Source organism: Carcharhinus amblyrhynchos, chromosome 21 (assembly GCF_965287045.1).
Source record: "Carcharhinus amblyrhynchos chromosome 21, sCarAmb.v2.hapA, whole genome shotgun sequence".
NCBI lineage: Eukaryota > Metazoa > Chordata > Chondrichthyes > Carcharhiniformes > Carcharhinidae > Carcharhinus > Carcharhinus amblyrhynchos.
Genome location: NC_137344.1, coordinates 48922721 through 48940632, shown reverse-complemented (window position 1 = coordinate 48940632; position 17912 = coordinate 48922721). Strand labels below are relative to the sequence as shown.

At 46.8% G+C, this 17912-nt stretch overlaps 1 protein-coding gene across 1 annotated transcript in view; it reads left to right on the top strand.

Annotated features, from left to right (window-relative positions):
• LOC145356610 (uncharacterized) overlaps positions 1-17912 on the top strand; it is a 91834-nt gene that overhangs the window by 14478 nt on the left and 59444 nt on the right. Inside the window, exons 3-5 of the mRNA XM_080209425.1 lie at positions 183-416; positions 5344-5521; positions 10696-10788. Of these exons, the coding sequence (XP_080065551.1) occupies positions 183-416; positions 5344-5521; positions 10696-10788 (505 nt within the window). The remainder of the gene's footprint in view (positions 1-182; positions 417-5343; positions 5522-10695; positions 10789-17912) is intronic.

Genomic DNA, 17912 nt, shown 5'->3' with positions numbered 1-17912 from the left:
GGGGGATTTTAACCACTGTCGTTATCACAGCAAGGACTTATTGACATAGTACGGTAGTCGGACTGCCAGCCTGGAAGCTGTGCTGAGGTTCCTGTTCTGCCTCTCGAGGGGGGTCAGTGTTGACACTCAGAGCCGGGAGAGAGGAGTCAGACCCTGACGAGGTTTGTTGACTGTGATTTCAGGTCTCTGCCTCCCGGGCACAAACAAACTTCGACAACAAGTTTGTCATGTTAAGGAAGGAGCTGGAGGAGGTGCAGGACAAAGTGCTGGAGTACATCGCAAAGGAGGAGCGGCTTGCCCTGGAGGAGGCTGACAGCACCCTGGAGAAACTGGAGGAGAGATGTAACGAGCTGAGGGAGGTCAGGCTAAAGCTGGCGGACACCCTGAAGAGTAACGACTCATTGCAGATTCTAAAGGTATGGATGGCCCACAGCCAGCAGTTAACAAGACCCACGTTACCATTTCCTTCGCCTGTTGGGGACAGTTTAACTTCTGCCCCCGTTAGTTGGACCCATCTCTTACTTTTCATTCGGGGATGTTGGGTGTAGCTGTCAAGGTCAGCCTTCGTTACTGATCCCGAGATGTCCTGTTATTACAGTACCACACACAACCCTGAAGTTGAAGAGGGAAACGTCACCCTTCACTCATAGAACCGTAGAAATTTACAGCTCAGAAACAGGCCTTCTTGTCTGTGCTGAACCATTTTTTGCCTCGTCCCACTGACCTGCACTTGGACCATATCCCTCCACACCTCTCAAATCCATGAACCCATCCAAGTTTTTCTTAAATGTTAAAAGTGACCCCGCATTTATCCAGCAACTCATTTCACACTCCCACCACTCTCTGCGTGAAGAATCCACCCCCCCCAGTATTCCCTTTAAACCTTCCACCTTTCTCCCATAACCCATGCCCTCTGGGTTTTTTTCTCCTCTAGCCTCAGTGGAGAAAGCCTGCTTGCATTCACTCTATCTACACCCATCAAAATCTTATACAGATCTCCCCTCATTTTTCTGAAATTGGTGCTGTGGAAAGGTGAGCTGCGGAGGGTGAGAGGGTGAAATGCGCGAAAGGACATGAGCTTTACCTGAATTCATCAAATACCCATCACCTAGCCTTACCAATGGCATTGCAAAGCGGGAGTTCAGAACACTGAGCTCAGCAATATTGATCCAATAGAGAGAGAGTCAGGAATAGAGAGATCAAGGCGGGGGCTAAAAGAGAGACAGAGTGACAATTCAGGATAGAAAGAGAGGAATGGGATGGAGAGAGGAGTAGAAAACGAGACGCAGATTGAAAGAGGGTTGCAAAAGAATGGGAGAGATTGGAGTAGGGAGACTAAGATGGAAAGGTGGAGACTGGAGGGAGAGAAGTATGGGAATGTAGGAATTAGCAGCGAGAGTAGGCCATTCAGCCCCTTGAACCCACTCTGCCATTCTATAAGATCATGGTTAATCTCCATCTCATCTTCACTCCACTTCCCTGCCTTTCCCCCCATAGCCCTTTATCCCACTTTTGATCCAATATTTATCTACCTCTTTTGTGAGTCCATTGATTCTGCTGCACTCTGAGGCAGATTCACACCCCTCTGTGAGAAGTCAGCATCTCCTTATCTCTATCTGGAACCTCTCTCTTCATATTCTACAACTATGACCTCTTGTCCTACGCTGTTCTAGAAGGGGGGACATTTGGTCAACGTTTACTTTATCAATCCTGTTGAGTATTTTATATACCTCAATCAAATCCCCTCTCATTTTTGCGCGTACACCCCAAGCTCCTCACACAATAACCTCTTCAAACCTGGAATCAATCTTGTGAACCTCTCCTGATTCCGAGGAAGAGGCAGAGATGAAAAATGAGGGGCTGGGAAGGATAGAGAGAGATATGGGCAGATAGGGAGAAAGCAGGAGTGAGTGAAATAGAAAGGAGAGATGGAGCCAAAATCAATGTGTCTCGGTATAACCATCACCAGAACCCTGGCAACCACAATACCTCATGGTATGTCTTACAGCTGAACTTTAATGGAGCATAAACTCCTGACACAAGTATTAATATCAGGAGTTTTGAGGTCAGTGCAGGCGATTGAGTATTGGATTTCCCATCATCAAATGAACAGATGCTTTGATCTCTGTCCCCAGATACACAACATCCTGGAGTGCTGGATGGTAAAGTGAATCCTCTTTTAATTCCAACAACTGGGGCAGTGCGGTGGCACAGTGGTTAGCACTGCTGTCTCACAGTGCCAGGAACCTGGGTTCAATTCCCCGTTCAGGTCACTGCCTGTGCGGAGTCTGCACGTCCTCCCCGTGTCTGCATGGGTTTCCTCCAGGTGCTCAGGTTTCCTCCCACAGCCCGAAAGGTGTGCGGGTTAGGTGGATTGGCCGTGCTGAAATTGCCCCTTAGTGTCAGGGGGACTAGCTAGGGTAAATGCAGGGGGTTATGGGGGATAAGGCCTGGGTGGGATTGTGGTCGGTCCAGACTCGATGGCCTGAATGGCCTCCTTCTGCACTGTAAGGTTCCACGATACTAACAGCCAAACAGCCCCAGAGCGGTGATTATTAAGCACTTTATAACATTTTAAATATTGCTGCATCTACTTGTGCCTCTCACAGGTTTAAACACTAATACCCTTGTCAGACCCCACTTGGAGTACTGTGCACAGTTCTGGTCGCCTCACTACAGGAAGGATGTGGAAGCTATTGAGAGGATGCAGAGGATGCATTCTGCAGATAGCGATTTACAAGGATGTTGCCTGGATTGGGTGGCATGCCTTATGAGGATAGGTTGAGGGAGCTCGGTCTCTTCTCCCTGGAGAGACGAAGGTTGAGAGGCGACCTGATAGAGGTTTATAAAACGTTGAGAGGAATAGAAAGGGTGGATTCTCAGAGGCTATTTCCCAGGGCTGAAATGGTCACTACGAGAGGACACAGGTTTAAGGTGCTGGGGAGCAGGTACAGAGGAGATGTCAGGGGTAAGTTTTTCACTCAGAGGGTGGTGAGTGAGTGGAATCGTTGGTGGTGGTAGAGGCGAACTCGCTGGGGTCTTTTAAGAGACTTCTGGATGAGTACATGGGATTTAATGGGATTGAGGGTTATAGATAGGCCTGGTAGGTATGGATATGATCGGCGCAACTTGTGGGCCGAAGGGCCTGTTTGTGCTGTAGTGTTCTATGTTCCCACTCAGCAAGTGGAGTCCTGAACGGAAATGATTCCATCTTAAACTAGTTTACGATATACTTGGTGTTGGAATTATGCACAGTTTGATATGAGGAAGACACTGTTCCTTCTGTACTCCAATCTCGCTGTACTTGGGGTGGAGTTAAAGGAAAAGCAGCCACTAACACTGGTACGAACTCTAGGTTCGCTAGAACAATGACAGCCATTGGCAACAAGCCCAGAGCCGCCTGCCTGAATCACCCTCAGTGACGTCTGCACTTACCAAAACTAGTGTGGAAATCCGTGAGATTGTGAAAGCACTGGTTCAGGAAATCTAATGTGTGTGTCCATAAATCTTTGAAGGCGGGAGGGCATGTTAGTAGAACATAGAACATAGAACATTACAGCGCAGAACAGGCCCTTCGGCCCACGATGTTGCGCCGACCAGTTACAAAAACAATGACCCACTAGCCTATACCAATCCCTTTTCGTCCATAAACCTATCCACAGATCTCTTAAACGCCCCCAAACTAGGCGCATTTACAACTGCAGCAGGCAGGGCATTCCAATCCCTCACCACCCGCTGGGTAAAGAACCTACCCCTGACATCCGTCCTGTAGCTACCCCCCCTTAATTTAAAGCCATGCCCCCTCGTGCTAGCTTTCTCCATCCTTGGCACGCCATAACATTCAGGGCCACGGGCCGAGCGCTGGAGATTAGGTGGGAGGGCAGGCGTTTCTCACGTGTCAGTGCAGACTCGATGAGCCGAAGAGCCTCTTACTGGACGATCCTGTGTTTCAACAGGCTGAATACAGCAAGACTCTCAAAGTCATGAGGTGAATGAGTCACAGTGTTAATTAAATCGCTGGGAGCAACCTTTTAAGGTTTAATTTTATTCAACTTCTTGAATGCCTCAGTTGAACCTGCCTCCACCACACTCCCAGGCAGTGTGGTTCCAGGCCCCAACCCCTCGCTGTGTGAAAAACATTTCCTTCTCACGTCACATTCACTCCTTTTGCAAATCAGCTCAAATCTCCTCTCCACCTTCTATCCTCTGAAGAAAACAAGTTTCCCCAATCTATCCCCAAAACTGATTCCAGGAACGTTTCTCAATTTTTTTTTGGTTACTCTCCTAAAGCATTCGCATCCTTCCTAAACTGCAGAGTAAATCATAGAATCCCGACAGTGTGGATGGAGGCCATTCGGCCCATCAAGTCCGCACCAACTCTCCGACAAGGCCATGTTCCCAAACCCCACATATTTACCCCATTAATCCCCCCACAACTTACACATCTTGGGACACACTAAGTGGAAATGTACTATGACCAATCCACCTAACCTACGCATCTTTGGAGTGTTGGGGGAGATTGGGGCACCTGGAGGAAACCCATGCAGACACGGGGAGAATGTGCCAACTCTACACAGGCAGTGACGCAAGGCCAGAATTGATCCTGGGTCCCTGACGCTGTGAGGCAGCAATGCTAACCACTGTGCCACCATGTCTCCCTAAATTGGACACAATCCTCCAGTTGAGTCCAAAACAGTATTTTATAAAGAGTCATTATGACTTTTTTAAAAAAATTCTATTCGTAAAGCCCAGGATCCCGGATGATTTACTAAGTGCTTTCTTGGCTGTCCTGCCGCCTTCAATGATTTGTCCACAAATACCTGTTCCCTCGCTCCCTTTAGAATTATACTCTTTACATTTTCTCTCCTCATTCCTCTTACCAAAAGGTATCACTTCGCATTTACAACCATAGAGTCCCTCCAGTGCAGAAAGGGCCCATCTAATCTTACCCAGGCCCACCCTTACCCCTAATGCCACCCTATCCCTGTAACCCCACACATTTGCAATGGCTGCACACCTTTGGAGAAAACCCACGCCGACACGGGGAGTACGGGCAAACTCTACACAGACAGCGACCCAAGCTGGGAATCGAACCTGTGTGAGGCAGCAGTGCTAACCGTTGTTCCACTGAATTAAATTTATTAGTTGCGTATCTGTCCATTCCGCCAACCAATCAATGCCCTCTTGAAATCTAGCATCATCCACCTCTCAGTTCACAATATTTGCAATTTGGGTGCCATCTGTAAGTATGTGCCCATACTTAGGGATGTCCTGAGATTGTGAAAGGGCATCTCATTGAGGTAAGCTCTTTCTTTTGCACTATCCGTGATGATTGCCTCTCAGTTCCCTCAGGAGATTCCTGTGATTAAGAGGCAGCAGGACATTGTATTACCCTCCTCAGACCTGGCAATAGAAAACAAGTTGGAAGGAGTGAAAAGGGCCTTGGAGCAGATTTGCATCCTTACCGACCAGAACCTACAGGGCTTCTTTAGACCGGCACCAGAGGCACTGGATATTCCAGGTAAGAAACATCTTTTCTCTGGATTTTTACATGCCCCCCCGCTCTTGTCTTAGTTTTAGTAATGAAGCCGGGCAAGTGGTGGGGGTATCAGTGGGGGAGCATTCTGCAGATAGCGATCATAACTCGGTTAGATTCGAGGTCGTTATGGAAAAGGAGAAGGACGGGCCAGAAATCAACACTCTAAACTGGGGGAAGGCTGATTTTAATCAGATCAGATATGATTTGGCCAGAGTAGACGGGGAGCAGATAGTTTAAGGTAAATCTGTGATGGAACAGTAGGACATATTCGAGAGGGAAGTAGGCAGAGTACAGGACCAACATAAAGAAAACAGGTGGGACCAACACATCCAGTGAACCCGGGATATCGAGGGATATACAGCATTGGATACAGAGATAAAGGGAGGGGTTATGGCAGACAACGAGGACTCAAAACAGCAGAAGCCTCAGAGGAGGATAGAATGTGCGAGAGGAAACCTGGAAAGGAAATTAGGAGAGCAAAAAGGGGACATGAAAGGATACTAACAAATAAAATAAAAAACCAAGTACCCCAACCAACTCCCCACCCTCATACACACACACACACGCACTGTGCCCCCACCCACCCCATCTCACACACAAACTGCACTCCCCACCCTGTCTCACGCGCACTGCGCCCCCACCCTGTCTCACGCGCACTGCGCCCCCACCCTGTCTCACGCGCACTGCGCCCCCACCCTGTCTCACGCGCACTGCGCCCCCACCCTGTCTCACGCGCACTGCGCCCCCACCTTCCCAGGATCATCCTGGGAAGTAAAGGTAAACCCCAGATTTTTTTCTTTTTGAATCTGTCTCTTTAAATCTCCCTGTTGTCTCGCCCTCACCTCCAACGATAACTGCATGGAATTAAGGGACTTGTTTGTCGCTAGGGTAGAGATTACCCAGTCTGTCTTTCCTTTGCACTGGCCTCAATGCAGCCCTGCCCTACCCCGACCTTATATCTTCCTCTAGTTTCTCTCCTCCCTCTGAGCTCATCTTGTCCATGAGATCCACTTCCTGTTGTCTTGACACTAATTCCCCCTAAACTGGAGACCACCCAGCTTATCTTCCTGGTCTCCAGTGTTAGTGGATATTGTTAACAGCTTTGTATCTTCAGCTGTCGTCACTCTCTGCTTTAAATCTGCCTTCATCACCCTCACAAAACCAACCCTGGACCCACCTGTTGTTGCAAACTACTGCCCAACTTCCATTCCCTCGCCACAATCTTTGAACATAGATCATAGATCATAGAATCATACGGTACAGAAGGAGGCCATTCGGCCCATCGAGTCTGCACCGACCACAATCCCACCTAGGCCCTATCCCCATATCCCTACATATTATACCCACTAATCCCTCTAATCTATGCATCCCGGGACACTAAGGGTCAATTTAGCATGGCCTAACCTGAACATCTTCGGAGTGCGGGAGGAAACCGGAGCACCCGGAGGAAACCCACGCAGACACGGGGAGAATGTGTAAACTCCACACAGACCTGAGACCGGACTTGAACCTGGGACCCTGGCGCTGTGAGGCAGCAGTACCAACCACTGTGCCACCCTCTGTAACATTGCTTGACCTCGCCCCTGCCTCGGCTCATCTGCTGCTGAGACTCTAATTGGTACCTTGGTTATCTCCAGGCTTGACTATTCCAATCTCCTGGTCGCTCTCTCACATTTTACCCTAAATTTGAGCTTAGCCAAAATGCTGTGTTTAATTCAAATCAAGTTCCCTTATCCCATCAGTCCCCAAATGTCTTGTACAACTTCAACAAGATGTCCCAACTCCTGTATTCAGTGTTCTGACCAATGAAACCAAGCATACTGAATGTCTTCTTCACCACTCTGTCCCCTTGTGACTCCACTTTCAAGGAGCTGTGAACCTGTACCCCGAGATTTCTTTGTTCTGTAACTCTCCCCGACATCCCAGCATTAACTGAGTGGGTCCTACCAAAGTGCATCACCTCGCATTTATCCAAATTAAACTCCATTTGCCATTCACCAGCCCAATTGATCAAGATCCCGTGGCAATCCTAGATTGTTGCATTTTCAAAGACACTGTGAAATTCTCCCTGAAGTGTAACAGCATTGACATTATTGACTGGGAGGAACTCGCTACCAGCTGTTCAAAATGGTGACAATCTGAGCATCAAGATACATCACTGAGTCCAAACGCGAGACAGAGCAGCGGCAGAGTTGGAAAGAAAAGGATGCAAATGCTGTACTCTGGGTCTCGCTGCTGTATGGGATGACCCGCCCCATGTGTCCAAGGATCTGCCAGCTGAGAATTGGCTCCTTCAGTCACATGAAGACCCACGGCAGAAACTCATGACCCTGAGTAAACATCATCCTTGATTTTATACACACACACACACACACACACACACACACACACACACACACACAATGCTCACTTTCCTCAGACTTACTTGGATGGTTGTGGAGGGTTGTTTTTCAAACTGGAGGCCTGTGACCAGCTGGCTTCAGGAATTGGTGCTGGGCCCACTGTTATTTGTAATTTATATCAATGATTTGGATGAGAATATAGGGGACATGGTTAGTAAGTTTGCAGATGACACCAAGATTGGTGGCATAATGGACAGTAAAGAAGGTTATCTCCAATTGCAATGGGATCTTGATCAATTGGGCCAGTGGGCTGATGAATGGCCGATGGAGTTTAATTTAGATAAGTGTGAGGTGATGCATTTTGGTAGATTGAACCAGGGCAGGACTTACTCAGTAAATGGTAGGGCGTTAGGGAGAGTTACAGAACAAAGAGAGCTAGGGGTACATGTTCATAGCTCCTTGAAAGTGGAGTCACAGGTGAACAGAGTGGTGAAGAAGGCATTCGGCATGCTTGGTTTCATTGGTCAGAACATTGAATACAGGAGTTGGGACGTCTTGTTGAAGTTGTACAAGACATTAGTAAGGCCACACTTGGAATACTGTGTGCAATTCTGGTCACCCTATTATAGAAAGGATATTATTAAACTAGAAAGAGTGCAGAAAAGATTTACTAGGATGCGACTGGGACTTGATGGATTGAGTTATAAGGAGAGGCTGGATAGACTGGGACTTTTTTCTCTGGAGCGTAGGAGGCTGAGGGGTGATCTTATAGAGGTCTATAAAATAATGAGGGGCACAGATCAGCGAGATAGTCAATATCTTTTCCCAAAGGTAGGGGAGTCTAAAACTAGAGGGCATAGGTTTAATGTGAGAGGGGAGAGTCAAGAGAGGCAATTTTTTCACACAGAGGGTGGTGAGCGTCTGGAACAAGTTGCCAGAGGCAGTACTAGAGGCAGGTACAAATTTATCTTTTAAAAAGTATTTAGACAGTTGCATGGGGAAAATGGGGATAGCAGGATATGGGCCAAACGCGGACATTTGAGACTGGCTTAGTGGTGGTGGCAATGACAAGTTGGGCCAAAAGGCTGCTTTCCATGCTGAAAACCTCTATGACCCTACTCACCCTCCCTCACCCTCACTTACACACGCTCCATCACTAAATAAGTTGGAGATTGGGAGAGGTGGGTGATGCAGTGAGAGTTGAAGAGATACCTGAAGGAAGGCCTGAGTTCCAGCAGGTTCCTGCTGAAGGGAGCACTGAGTACCAGGGGAGGGAGGGGGCAGAACTGGATAAGAGTACTGGATGCACTGGGAGGCACGGTGAGTGGAGGATAAACAGATCGACATTTTCATTCTTAGTTATAGAACATAGAACATTACAGCGCAGAACAGGCCCTTCGGCCCACGATGTTGCGCCGACCAGTTACAAAAACAATGACCCACTAGCCTATACCAATCCCTTTTCATCCATAAACCTATCCAGAGATCTCTTAAACGCCCCCAAACTAGACGCATTTACAACTGCAGCAGGCAGGGCATTCCAATCCCTCACCACCCGCTGGGTAAAGAACCTACCCCTGACATCCGTCCTGTAGCTACCCCCCCTTAATTTAAAGCCATGCCCCCTCGTGCTAGCTTTCTCCATCCGAGGAAAAAGGCTATCACTATCCACCCTATCTAAACCTCTAATCATCTTATATGTTTCAATAAGATCCCCTCTTAGCCGCCTTCTTTCCAACGAAAACAACCCTAGATCCCTCAGTCTCTCCTCATAGGACCTCCCCACCATACCAGGCAACATCCTAGTAAACCTCCTCTGCACCCTCTCCAACGCCTCCACATCCTTCTTGTAATGCGGGGACCAGAACTGCACACAGTACTCCAAGTGCGGCCGCACCAGAGTAGTGTACAGTTGCAACATTACACTGCGACTCCTAAATTCAATTATTAATAAATTATTACTGTTCACTGTGCTCCAATCTCAGTGCTTTTGATCTCATGTTTGCGGCTGATAGGCTCAACTTTGAGCCTATCAATAGGTGTGTGTGTGTGTGTGAGACGGGTGCATGTGTTTGAGAGAGGGGTGAGCGTACGTGTATGTGTTTGAGAGAGGGGTGAGTGTGTGCATGTGTGTGTGAGAGAGGGGTGAGTGTATGTGAGTATGAGAGAGAGAGTTGTGTGAGAGAGGGGTGAGTGTGTGTGTGAGGGGTGTGTGTGTGAGAGAGGGGGCGTGAGTGTGTGTACGTGTGTGTGTGTGTGTGTGAGAGAGAGAGAGAGGGCTGAGTGTGCGCATGAGAGAAGGGGGTGAGTGTAGAATCATAGAACCCTACAGTGCAGAAAGAGGCCCTTTGGCCCATCGAGTCTGCACTGACCACAATCCCACCCAGGCCCTACCCCCATATCCCTACATATTATACCCACTAATGCCTCTAAGCATCCTAATACACTAAGGGGCAATTTTAGCATGGCCAATCAACCTAACCCGCACATCTTTGGACTGTGGGAGGAAACCCACGCAGACACGAGGAGAATGTGCAAACTCCACACAGACAGTGACCCGAGCCGGGAATTGAACCCAGGCCCCTGGAGCTGTGAAGCAGCAGTGCTAACCACTGTGCTACCCTGACGCCCGGAGAGGGGTGAGTGTTTGCGTGAGAGAGAGGGGTGAGTGTATGCGTGGTATCGAACTCTCAGCCCGTGAGTTTGATCTGAATAACTTAAGACCTACCCAAGCTACTGTCAACACCTAACAACACACACCCATACAGGGATGGTTAATAATCCTTTTCATTGCAACTGATCTCTTTGCTACAGAGTCCACTGTGACTGACCAGCGTGTCTCAGCGATAGCACTTGACCCCCAGTTATGCACATCTCGTGTACACATCAGGGAACAGTTCCGACAGAGTGAGTACATTTATTCAGTTGCTCCTGGATCATTCGGGTCTGACTATTGTGTTCCATTCTGGTGTTAAATGCAATTAATGGTAAAATCATAATCTCAGAAATACATTAATCAGTATTTGCTGCTACAGATTAGGAAAATATTCTCATCGAATCAGCAACTCCAGAGTTGTAACTGTACAGAGTCACTGTTTATTCAGGGTGAGGATCACTCACTGTGTAACTGTACAGAGTCACTGTTTATTCAGGGTGAGGGTCACTCACTGTGTAACTGTACAGAGTCACTGTTTATTCAGAGTGAGAATCACTCACTGTGTAACTGTACAGAGTCGCTGTTTATTCAGGGTGAGGGTCACTCACTGTGTAACTGTACAGAGTCACTGTTTATTCAGGGTAAGGATCACTCACTGTGTAACTGTACAGAGTCACTGTTTATTCAGAGTGAGAATCACTCACTGTGTAACTGTACAGAGTCACTGTGCATTCAGGGTGAGGATCACTCACTGTGTAACTGTACAGAGTCACTGTTTATTCAGCAGGATAAGGGTCACTCACTGTGTAACTGTACAGAGTCACTGTTTATTCAGGGTGAGGATCACTCACTGTGTAACTGTACAGAGTCACTGTTTATTCAGGGTGAGGATCACTCACTGTGTAACTGTACAGAGTCGCTGTTTATTCAGAGTGAGTGTCACTCACTGTGTAACTGTACAGAGTCACTGTTTATTCAGGGTGAGGGTCACTCACTGTGTAACTGTACAGAGTCACTGTTTATTCAGAGTGAGAATCACTCACTGTGTAACTGTACAGAGTCGCTGTTTATTCAGGGTGAGGGTCACTCACTGTGTAACTGTACAGAGTCACTGTTTATTCAGGGTAAGGATCACTCACTGTGTAACTGTACAGAGTCACTGTTTATTCAGAGTGAGAATCACTCACTGTGTAACTGTACAGAGTCACTGTGCATTCAGGGTGAGGATCACTCACTGTGTAACTGTACAGAGTCACTGTTTATTCAGCAGGATAAGGGTCACTCACTGTGTAACTGTACAGAGTCACTGTGCATTCAGGGTGAGGATCACTCACTGTGTAACTGTACAGAGTCACTGTTTATTCAGGGTGAGGATCACTCACTGTGTAACTGTACAGAGTCGCTGTTTATTCAGAGTGAGTGTCACTCACTGTGTAACTGTACAGAGTCACTGTTTATTCAGGGTGAGGGTCACTCACTGTGTAACTGTACAGAGTCACTGTTTATTCAGAGTGAGTGTCACTCACTGTGTAACTGTACAGAGTCACTGTTTATTCAGGGTGAGGGTTACTCACTGTGTAACTGTACAGAGTCACTGTTTATTCAGGGTGAGGGTCACTCACTGTGTAACTGTACAGAGTCACTGTTTATTCAGGGTGAGGGTCACTCACTGTGTAACTGTACAGAGTCACTGTTTATTCAGGGTGAGGGTCACTCACTGTGTAACTGTACAGAGTCACTGTTTATTCAGGGTGAGGGTCACTCACTGTGTAACTGTACAGAGTCACTGTTTATTCAGAGTGAGGGTCACTCACTGTGTAACTGTACAGAGTCACTGTTTATTCAGGGTGAGGGTCTCTCACTGTAACTGTACAGAGTCACTGTTTATTCAGGGTAAGGGTCACTCACTGTGTAACTGTACAGAGTCGCTGTTTATTCAGGGTGAGGGTCACTCACTGTGTAACTGTACAGAGTCACTGTTTATTCAGGGTGAGGGTCACTCACTGTGTAACTGTACAGAGTCACTGTTTATTCAGAGTGAGGGTCACTCACTGTGTAACTGTACAGAGTCACTGTTTATTCAGGGTGAGGGTCTCTCACTGTAACTGTACAGAGTCACTGTTTGTTCAGGGTAAGGGTCACTCACTGTGTAACTGTACAGAGTCGCTGTTTATTCAGGGTGAGGGTCACTCACTGTGTAACTGTACAGAGTCACTGTTTATTCAGGGTGAGGGTCTCTCACTGTAACTGTACAGAGTCACTGTTTATTCAGGGTAAGGGTCACTCACTGTGTAACTGTACAGAGTCACTGTTTATTCAGGGTGAGGGTCACTCACTGTGCAACTGTACAGAGTCACTGTTTATTCAGGGTGAGGGTCACTCACTGTGTAACTGTACAGAGTCACTGTTTATTCAGGGTGAGGGTCACTCACTGTGTAACTGTACAGAGTCACTGTTTATTCAGGGTGAGGATCACTCACTGTGTAACTGTACAGAGTCACTGTTTATTCAGGGTGAGGGTCTCTCACTGTGTAACTGTACAGAGTCGCTGTTTATTCAGGGTGAGGATCACTCACTGTGTAACTGTACAGAGTCACTGTTTATTCAGAGTGAGTGTCACTCACTGTGTAACTGTACAGAGTCACTGTTTATTCAGGGTAAGGATCACTCACTGTGTAACTGTACAGAGTCACTGTTTATTCAGAGTGAGTGTCACTCACTGTGTAACTGTACAGAGTCACTGTTTATTCAGGGTAAGGATCACTCACTGTGTAACTGTACAGAGTCACTGTTTATTCAGGGTGAGGGTCACTCACTGTGTAACTGTACAGAGTCACTGTTTATTCAGGGTGAGGGTCTCTCACTGTGTAACTGTACAGAGTCACTGTTTATTCAGGGTGAGGATCACTCACTGTGTAACTGTACAGAGTCGCTGTTTATTCAGGGTGAGAATCACTCACTGTGTAACTGTACAGAGTCACTGTTTATTCAGAGTGAGGGTCACTCACTCTGTAACTGTACAGAGTCACTGTTTATTCAGGGTGAGGATCACTCACTGTGTAACTGTACAGAGTCACTGTTTATTCAGGGTGAGGGTCACTCACTGTGTAACTGTACAGAGTCACTGTTTATTCAGGGTGAGGGTCTCTCACTGTGTAACTGTACAGAGTCACTGTTTATTCAGGGTGAGGGTCTCTCACTGTGTAACTGTACAGAGTCACTGTTTATTCAGGGTGAGGGTCACTCACTGTGTAACTGTACAGAGTCACTGTTTATTCAGGGTGAGGGTCTCTCACTGTGTAACTGTACAGAGTCACTGTTTATTCAGGGTGAGGGTCTCTCACTGTGTAACTGTACAGAGTCACTGTTTATTCAGGGTGAGGATCACTCACTGTGTAACTGTACACAGTCACTGTTTATTCAGGGTGAGGATCACTCACTGTGTAACTGTACAGAGTCACTGTTTATTCAGGGTGAGGGTCACTCACTGTGTAACTGTACAGAGTCACTGTTTATTCAGGGTGAGGGTCACTCACTGTGTAACTGTACAGAGTCACTGTTTATTCAGGGTGAGGATCACTCACTGTGTAACTGTACAGAGTCACTGTTTATTCAGGGTGAGGATCACTCACTGTGTAACTGTACAGAGTCACTGTTTATTCAGGGTGAGGGTCACTCACTGTGTAACTGTACAGAGTCACTGTTTATTCAGGGTGAGGGTCACTCACTGTGTAACTGTACAGAGTCACTGTTTATTCAGGGTGAGGATCACTCACTGTGTAACTGTACAGAGTCACTGTTTATTCAGGGTGAGGGTCACTCACTGTGTAACTGTACAGAGTCACTGTTTATTCAGGGTGAGGGTCACTCACTGTGTAACTGTACAGAGTCACTGTTTATTCAGGGTGAGGATCACTCACTGTGTAACTGTACAGAGTCACTGTTTATTCAGGGTGAGGGTCACTCACTGTGTAACTGTACAGAGTCACTGTTTATTCAGAGTGAGGGTCACTCACTGTGTAACTGTACAGAGTCACTGTTTATTCAGGGTAAGGATCACTCACTGTGTAATTGTACAGAGTCACTGTTTATTCAGGGTGAGGGTCACTCACTGTGTAACTGTACAGAGTCACTGTTTATTCACGGTGAGGGTCACTCACTGTGTAACTGTACAGAGTCACTGTTTATTCAGGGTGACGATCACTCACTGTGTAACTGTACAGAGTCACTGTTTATTCAGGGTGAGGGTCATTCACTGTGTAACTGTACAGAGTCACTGTTTATTCAGGGTGAGGATCACTCACTGTGTAACTGTACAGAGTCACTGTTTATTCAGGGTGAGGGTCACTCACTGTGTAACTGTACAGAGTCACTGTTTATTCAGGGTGACGATCACTCACTGTGTAACTGTACAGAGTCACTGTTTATTCAGGGTGAGGATCACTCACTGTGTAACTGTACAGAGTCACTGTTTATTCAGGGTGAGGGTCTCTCACTGTGTAACTGTACAGAGTCACTGTTTATTCAGGGTGAGGGTCTCTCACTGTGTAACTGTACAGAGTCACTGTTTATTCAGGGTGAGGGTCTCTCACTGTGTAACTGTACAGAGTCACTGTTTATTCAGGGTGAGGGTCTCTCACTGTGTAACTGTACAGAGTCACTGTTTATTCAGGGTGAGGATCACTCACTGTGTAACTGTACAGAGTCACTGTTTATTCAGGGTAAGGATCACTCACTGTGTAACTGTACAGAGTCACTGTTTATTCAGGGAAAGAATCACTCACTGTGTAACTGTACAGAGTCACTGTTTATTCAGGGTGAGGGTCACTCACTGTGTAACTGTACAGAGTCACTGTTTATTCAGAGTGAGGGTCACTCACTGTGTAACTGTACAGAGTCACTGTTTATTCAGGGTGAGGGTCACTCACTGTGTAACTGTACAGAGTCGCTGTTTATTCAGGGTAAGGATCACTCACTGTGTAACTGTACAGAGTCACTGTTTATTCAGGGTAAGAATCACTCACTGTGTAACTGTACAGAGTCACTGTTTATTCAGGGTGAGGGTCACTCACTGTGTAACTGTACAGAGTCGCTGTTTATTCAGGGTGAGGGTCACTCACTGTGTAACTGTACAGAGTCACTGTTTATTCAGAGTGAGGGTCACTCACTGTGTAACTGTACAGAGTCACTGTTTATTCAGGGTGAGGGTCACTCACTGTGTAACTGTACAGAGTCACTGTTTATTCAGAGTGAGGGTCACTCACTGTGTAACTGTACAGAGTCACTGTTTATTCAGGGTGAGGGTCACTCACTGTGTAACTGTACAGAGTCGCTGTTTATTCAGGGTGAGGGTCACTCACTGTGTAACTGTACAGAGTCGCTGTTTATTCAGGGTGAGGGTCACTCACTGTGTAACTGTACAGAGTCACTGTTTATTCAGGGTGAGGGTCACTCACTGTGTAACTGTACAGAGTCGCTGTTTATTCAGAGTGAGGGTCACTCACTGTGTAACTGTACAGAGTCACTGTTTATTCAGAGTGAGGGTCACTCACTGTGTAACTGTACAGAGTCACTGTTTATTCAGGGTGAGGGTCACTCACTGTGTAACTGTACAGAGTCACTGTTTATTCAGAGTGAGGGTCACTCACTGTGTAACTGTACAGAGTCACTGTTTATTCAGAGTGAGGGTCACTCACTGTGTAACTGTACAGAGTCACTGTTTATTCAGGGTGAGGGTCACTCACTGTGTAACTGTACAGAGTCACTGTTTATTCAGGGTGAGGGTCACTCACTGTGTAACTGTACAGAGTCACTGTTTATTCAGGGTAAGGATCACTCACTGTGTAACTGTACAGAGTCACTGTTTATTCAGGGTGAGGGTCACTCACTGTGTAACTGTACAGAGTCACTGTTTATTCAGGGTGAGGGTCACTCACTGTGTAACTGTACAGAGTCACTGTTTATTCAGGGTAAGGATCACTCACTGTGTAACTGTACAGAGTCGCTGTTTATTCAGGGTGAGGGTCACTCACTGTGTAACTGTACAGAGTCACTGTTTATTCAGGGTGAGGGTCACTCACTGTGTAACTGTACAGAGTCACTGTTTATTCAGAGTGAGGGTCACTCACTGTGTAACTGTACAGAGTCACTGTTTATTCAGGGTGAGGGTCTCTCACTGTAACTGTACAGAGTCACTGTTTATTCAGGGTGAGGGTCTCTCACTGTAACTGTACAGAGTCACTGTTTATTCAGGGTAAGGGTCACTCACTGTGTAACTGTACAGAGTCGCTGTTTATTCAGGGTGAGGGTCACTCACTGTGTAACTGTACAGAGTCACTGTTTATTCAGAGTGAGGGTCACTCACTGTGTAACTGTACAGAGTCACTGTTTATTCAGGGTGAGGGTCACTCACTGTGTAACTGTACAGTGTCGCTGTTTATTCAGGGTGAGGGTCACTCACTGTGTAACTGTACAGAGTCACTGTTTATTCAGGGTGAGGGTCACTCACTGTGTAACTGTACAGAGTCACTGTTTATTCAGGGTGAGGATCACTCACTGTGTAACTGTACAGAGTCACTGTTTATTCAGGGTGAGGGTCACTCACTGTGTAACTGTACAGAGTCACTGTTTATTCAGGGTGAGGGTCACTCACTGTGTAACTGTACAGAGTCACTGTTTATTCAGGGTGAGGATCACTCACTGTGTAACTGTACAGAGTCACTGTTTATTCAGGGTGAGGGTCTCTCACTGTGTAACTGTACAGAGTCGCTGTTTATTCAGGGTGAGGATCACTCAGTGTGTAACTGTACAGAGTCACTGTTTATTCAGAGTGAGTGTCACTCACTGTGTAACTGTACAGAGTCACTGTTTATTCAGGGTAAGGATCACTCACTGTGTAACTGTACAGAGTCACTGTTTATTCAGAGTGAGTGTCACTCACTGTGTAACTGTACAGAGTCACTGTTTATTCAGGGTAAGGATCACTCACTGTGTAACTGTACAGAGTCACTGTTTATTCAGGGTGAGGGTCACTCACTGTGTAACTGTACAGAGTCACTGTTTATTCAGGGTGAGGGTCTCTCACTGTGTAACTGTACAGAGTCACTGTTTATTCAGGGTGAGGATCACTCACTGTGTAACTGTACAGAGTCACTGTTTATTCAGGGTGAGAATCACTCACTGTGTAACTGTACAGAGTCACTGTTTATTCAGAGTGAGGGTCACTCACTCTGTAACTGTACAGAGTCACTGTTTATTCAGGGTGAGGATCACTCACTGTGTAACTGTACAGAGTCACTGTTTATTCAGGGTGAGGGTCACTCACTGTGTAACTGTACAGAGTCACTGTTTATTCAGGGTGAGGGTCACTCACTGT